The sequence below is a fragment of the Mastomys coucha genome, chromosome X (genome assembly GCF_008632895.1).
Source record: "Mastomys coucha isolate ucsf_1 chromosome X, UCSF_Mcou_1, whole genome shotgun sequence".
In the NCBI taxonomy this organism is placed as follows: domain Eukaryota; kingdom Metazoa; phylum Chordata; class Mammalia; order Rodentia; family Muridae; genus Mastomys; species Mastomys coucha.
The window spans coordinates 103,436,531-103,442,615 of NC_045030.1; the positions used below are offsets into that span (position 1 = coordinate 103,436,531).

General features: G+C 39.2%; 1 protein-coding gene across 1 annotated transcript in view; it reads left to right on the forward strand.

Moving 5' to 3' along the window:
• Cdx4 (caudal type homeobox 4) overlaps positions 1-5,806 on the forward strand; it is an 8,471-nt gene extending 2,665 nt beyond the window's left edge. The window contains exons 2-3 of the mRNA XM_031375758.1: positions 4,149-4,294; positions 5,394-5,806. Coding sequence (XP_031231618.1) covers positions 4,149-4,294; positions 5,394-5,600 — 353 coding nt within the window. The 3' untranslated portion in view covers positions 5,601-5,806. The remainder of the gene's footprint in view (positions 1-4,148; positions 4,295-5,393) is intronic.
• The last annotated feature ends 279 nt before the right edge of the window (positions 5,807-6,085 follow it).

Below are 6,085 nucleotides of genomic sequence, written 5' to 3' on the forward strand. Positions count from 1 at the left end.
TGATGCCAAGAGAAGCTGAGAAGGAGCCCCCTTAGTCTGTGTACCTCTTCAGTGTTTAGGAGAAGCTTAAAATTGAGAATGACATTGCAGCTCCTTGGACTCTTGGCAACTTGTCCTATAGACAAAGTTTTGTTCACATCAACATTTGTTTCATTTGAATTCCTTGTAAGTTAATACCACTCTTCTGCATATTCTTGTAGCTCAGGTTGCTACTTGTCAACGATTTAAGAAGATGATAGATATGCATGAAATGAGAGCACTTCACATCACACACATAAGTGATGCTCTGCATACGTTCTGGACATTCTAGACTCACTGAGTATCTTTCATGATATCGGGCCATAAACTCCACAAAAATCAATGTCATCACCCCATTGGATACTCTGAACCAAAGTATACCCCTCTATATGCTTAACAAGGGAGCAGATGTTAAATGTCTGTTAAGTGAATGGACGAGTCAGATCTTCCTAAGCTCTCTCCTCACCTTATTCCATTGCACATGAGCAATGAGTTTAGGGCTGAGAGAGAGAAAAAAAATCTGTGAACAGCAGACTGGAAGTAGCCCTTCCCTAAATTAAGGCAATCCCATGAAAGTTTTTTTTTTCCATTAATGAAGATAATTGAAACAGACTTAAGTGTGTGTGTGTGTGTGTGTGTGTGTGTGTATTGTGAGTGTGTATGTGTATGTATGTGTGATTGTGTGTGTATGTGTGTGTGTGTAGCACTCATTACAGCTAAATCTAAAGCAAGGAGATTGACATGTAGAATAAGTCATTGCCTTCCAGATAATCTGATTTAAAAGGCATTTGTTTTTATTTGTACATAGTTTTCTTTCTTTTTTTGCTTTTCTTTCTTGAGACATGGTTTCTCTGTGTAGCCCTGGCTGTCCCAGAACTACCTCTGTAGACCAGGCTGGCCTCGAACTCATGGAGATCCACCTATCTCCACCTCATGAGTACTGTGTAGTTTTCTTAGTATCCTATTCCAAACACATGTCATTATATGCAATCTATCTTATCCAAACATTTCTATCAAGATTAATATTCTCTCTTTTTTTCAAGGTTAATATTTTTCAAGCAGTCTCACATGTTAAACAATGCCAATGCACTAGAACAAGTGGTTTGCCACTGTTTTCTTTAGTATAGAACTGTGGCCCTGTATGAGTATTGGCCAGGCTGCAGGCTAAGCAGAGCTGGAAAGAGGCTTTCCTGTTTACAAAAGGAAAGGAAGTCATTTGAGCGATTCTAATTAAGCCACTGGACACTAAGGAAATACTTTAAAAGCTGTATTCAGTTAGCACACTCATAAACTGAATTGCTTAATAATCCTTGAGGCTTTTGTCATTTTCTTCCTTAGTTTTTCCATATTTTTCTGGACAACTTTTAAAATGAGTTTGGATGTGATTTTTAGTTAAAAAGCAGTAAAAGATTGCCATTAGGTGAAAAGTCATCACGGTGTACTGTCTCCATCATTTTTCTCTATTGTCATCACCATTGTGATCCTGAGGCTTCATAGGGAAGCCTTTTCTGCCTAATATCACTTTAGCTACTTGCTAGTCTCTCCACCAAAAACCATTTCAACCACACTTATGGTGACAGTGTCATCCTGTATAGTGACATCTCCTTGTGAAGAGGGTACTGCCTCTTGGGTGGTGGGAAGGACCATCATGAACTATGGAGGTGATTGTTCAAGTCTTCGAGGAAGAAGTAACGAAATTCTCATTCAGAGGAGTGGAAGTAGCTCTTTAATAAATCTTAGACTTTTTTCCTTTCCTAAATTAACTTACAGTATTGGCTGAGAAGGAAATCCCCTGGTCTCAAAATGTCATTGTCTCTGGAAAATAAAGGAACTTAAGCAATAAAAACAAGTCCCCCTCATGCTTTGTTGGTCTTTGGCTTTAGTGTGGGAATATGGACATTGTGTTCTACCAGAAAGTGGCCAAATCCCTTCCCTTATCTCAGGGGAAGAAGCTATAGGGGAAGGAGCCATGGTTTTGAGAAGACATTTCCATTTCATTCTCTTTGTAAACTGTGCAAGTAGTATTCTCCCTTGTCTTTGGGGTTTTCAGTCTTATCATCAGATTGGGCCTACAGACCCGTTTTAACACTTGTTCAGCTTTGATATGCATCTCAGCTCTTGTCATTGCCCCTTTCTTCGAAGGTTATATTGCCGGAAAGGGTGAGCATTTTCATGGCAAATAAAGAGGCCTGGTCTTGACTTTATTGTCCTCAAAAGAAACTGCAAGAGGGGAATTTATGACCAATGGGGGTGGGGAAGGACCGCAATCTTTCCAGAGTTCTTGAAGTCTGGTTATATTTACTGATTAATTGACTGAGCTGAAGACACAGACACACACAAGTTGAATTTTAACCTCCCTGATTCAAGTTAAAATGTAAACTCAGTCCCTTTTTTTGATCGGGAAGGGTTTGAGGAACTATCTCCTCAAAGATATAATTTGATTCTAAAACTGAGGTCCTGAAAACAAATTAAACCTCAGATTTTTGTTTTCATCCTTCAATATACATTCTGTCTTTGGAAAATGCCAAAAGCCAGCTCCCTGGTTTCCTGTGTTTCTGCATGGATCCAGAAATCTGGCTCGAAGTTTGGGCCTTTGAGGAAAGTTAATTGGCTGGGACTTAGGGCTCATCATTTCAAGGGAGGGAATTTTCCTTGCACTGAGTAGCCCATAAGTTATCCAGCCATTTAGTTGAATCCTAAGGTAGATCTGTTTCTACATCCATGCCCCCTCCTCTTCCTGGAGATGAAAGGGTGTCTCTGACATTTGTTTAGGGCTTGTAAATTCCAAGCCAATTGGTTGATGTTCCTGAATGTAAAGAGGGTTCAGGATGGGATCCATGCTATGTAGCTCCTTTGTTAGGCCTGCGCTGCATCTTAACACCTCAATGGAGTTTAGGGACCCACTTTAAAGAGGTCTTTGTCCTACAGGTCGGCCCCCCAAAATCTCACATCAAAAACAACCAGAGAAGATCAGAAGAACTTTCTAAAAGCCACAGAGAAAAAAGCGAGATCCTAGAGGGGGTTAGAGAAGCTGAAAAGAAAGGGAGACTTCCTAATCACCTTTGGAAAATTTGAAAGGAAGAATAGAACTCTATTTGAAGGCAAGCACGAGAAATTAGCTAGATGTTGTAACACAAACCAAATGTTTGTATATCTTTTCAAAGCACGTGGAGTTCTCACTTCAGTCTGCTTAAGTCAACACACCCTCCTTCCCCCAGTCACTATTCACTTGGAAATAAAAAAGCCTTAAGACTCCCACAGGAGAAATATTACTTTTTCTAATAAACATTAAGTGCCATTTTGAAACATAATTTTCTAAGTAGCAATAACTATTTTCTTTTCAAACTATACAAATTCTTTCTAGGTAATACACATAACTACAATGTCAGGATTCATTATACTTCCCAACATCATACTGAGCCTAGAGTCAAAGGGACATGCTTGGGTTTGCCCTCCTAGGCTCACCAGCACAAATTCACTTACCTATACTGAACCTCAAGTTCTTTGTCTAGACAATAACACTTTTCTGTGTAATTTCTGAGTAGATAAGATAATGGGAAACAGTCACGAAAGCATTGCATAAAATGTAATTCATGAGGGCCAGGTATAGGGCATGCCTTTAGACCCAGCACTCAGGAGGCAGAGACAGTTTGATGCCAGCCTGGTCTACAGAGCAAATTCCAGGACAGCGAGAACTACACAGAGAAACCCTATCTAAACACAAAACAACAACAACAACAACAAAGCAAAGTATAATTCATGGTGGCTGTTGCCATTATTGTTAATTCAATTGTTATATTTGGATGGGAATGTAATAAAAACTGTGGGTTGAGTGTTTAAGTATTTTAAGTGTTTTGGTATAACAGTAGGTCAATGGTAGAGTGGCTATAATTTGACTGATTATTTCAGGAGAATGATGGATGTTTATATTCGTATCCAGCTAGGTATAGATGACGTGACCACATATGATAATGCATTTGTGGAGAAATTGACATGACATAATTGATTTAAAAATATAATTCCTTTATATTTCAAAGTAATAAATGAAAGTTAGAAGAGTAGCTGGTGCCCTCAACCCAAATTATCTCCAGAAGAGAAGAATAAGATGAAATGTCATGCTTTCTCAACAGGGAAAACCAGGACAAAAGAAAAGTATCGTGTGGTTTACACGGATCATCAAAGGCTGGAGCTGGAAAAGGAATTTCACTGCAATAGATACATCACCATCCGGAGGAAGTCAGAGCTGGCAGTTAACCTGGGCCTTTCTGAGAGACAGGTATTACCAAACATTCCCTAGCTAGGGTTTGGAGGAAATAGCAAAACAGAAGACAGATGCTTTTCTAAGTGCTCCTAAACCCATATTCACCTTGTGTTGTTTCATTGGCCAGAGGATTTATTAACTATTTAATGGGCAGGTATCATGTGGGCCTGGGAGCAAGAGATTGAGCAGAGAGGTACAAAGAGATTAGAAGTCCAATATAATTCATCAATCAAGTCAAACAATGATCTGGTCCCTCAAGTAGTTACTAACAAAGTGTGAAAAGTGGAAATTTCACAACTGTGACCGCTGCCTGATTCCTATTAGTCAAACTACAAGAGGAGCTTCACACCAGTGCAGTTCCATGGATAGAGCCTTTCTGTTATTCAAAACAGGAAATGTAATCTTCTCTGCTCTGTATGATATTATGATGCCTGCCTTGAATTTAGCTTACTGTGAATACTCAATGAAGATCAAGTTACAGCAAAGGTCAGCAGTCTCCACTCATTCAGACTTGGCAATTACATGGGCACCTGGTGAGTTTTCCCTAAGTCTAGGAGTGATGCTGGAATCATAGAAGTGTAGAAATGTAAAATCCATTAATGCATTGCCTTATCTCAAGCAGTTTGCATTCCAACCATGTATAGGTGCATTAATACCACTCTTGTGTTGATTTCCAACAACAAATAGATGGTATTTCATGACCTTGTTCACCCAGTTCTAGGTGTTAACTTTTTAACATAAGGAAATTTCTCTTAATGACCGACTGTAATCACTGTTGTTATTTAAATCATTCTCTTTCATCAACAGTCCTCAGCATCATTATATAATTATTTCTACTTGTGTAACAGAGGATGCAAGTGAGTTGTAATATCGAGAGCTCTGCATTCAGAGTCAGTAGTCCTAGGTTTGATGACTTCAGTCTCATTTCTTACAAAGCACCTGCCCTCTCTGAGCCACAGTGTTTTCGAACCTGTAAAATGGGTATAGTTCACAAAGTCCCCCTGAGGCTCAAATGAAGTAATATGTGTGAAGGAGCCTTGTAAAACTGGCACTCACTGTGTTGATTACACTTAGGGAGTTGTCCCCATTAAGTATAAAGCATTTTATGTTTCAGGTGAAAATCTGGTTTCAGAATCGCAGAGCCAAGGAGAGGAAGATGATCAAAAAGAAAATCTCCCAGTTTGAGAACAGTGGAGGTTCCGTGCAAAGTGACTCTGGCTCCATTAGCCCCGGAGAACTGCCTAATGCTTTCTTCACCACTCCATCAGCTGTCCGTGGATTTCAGCCAATTGAGATACAGCAGGTCATAGTTTCCGAATGAAACAGGAGCAGAGAAACTGAAGCATCCTTCCTATTACAGCATCTCTTTGGCCTCTAAGATAACAGCAGGGCAGTTGAGATTGGATATAATTCCTTATAAGACACAATTCCCAACAAGTAGACACACAAGGAGTTGGAGATATTTCAGAAGACTCTAATATTCAGAAACCATTCCTAGACAACTCTTATTCCATGCTGTTATATGGGAGATGGGCAGAAAGCTGTGTGATAAGCTTTGCTCCTTAAAGTCTAGACTCAAGAGCCCTTGAAACTTTGTTCACAACTTCAGAAACTTGTTGTGCATATGCTCTTGTATTTGTTATTTGATTTTGGTCTTTTTAGGGGATAGGAGTACGGTAAGCATAAATTTCTCTATCTGGAGGTATCTTTTGGGGGAGTAATTAAAAAACAACCAGTTTTCTTTTTTTTATTATTATTATTAGATATTTTCTTTATTTACATGTAAATTTCTCCATTCCCAGTTTC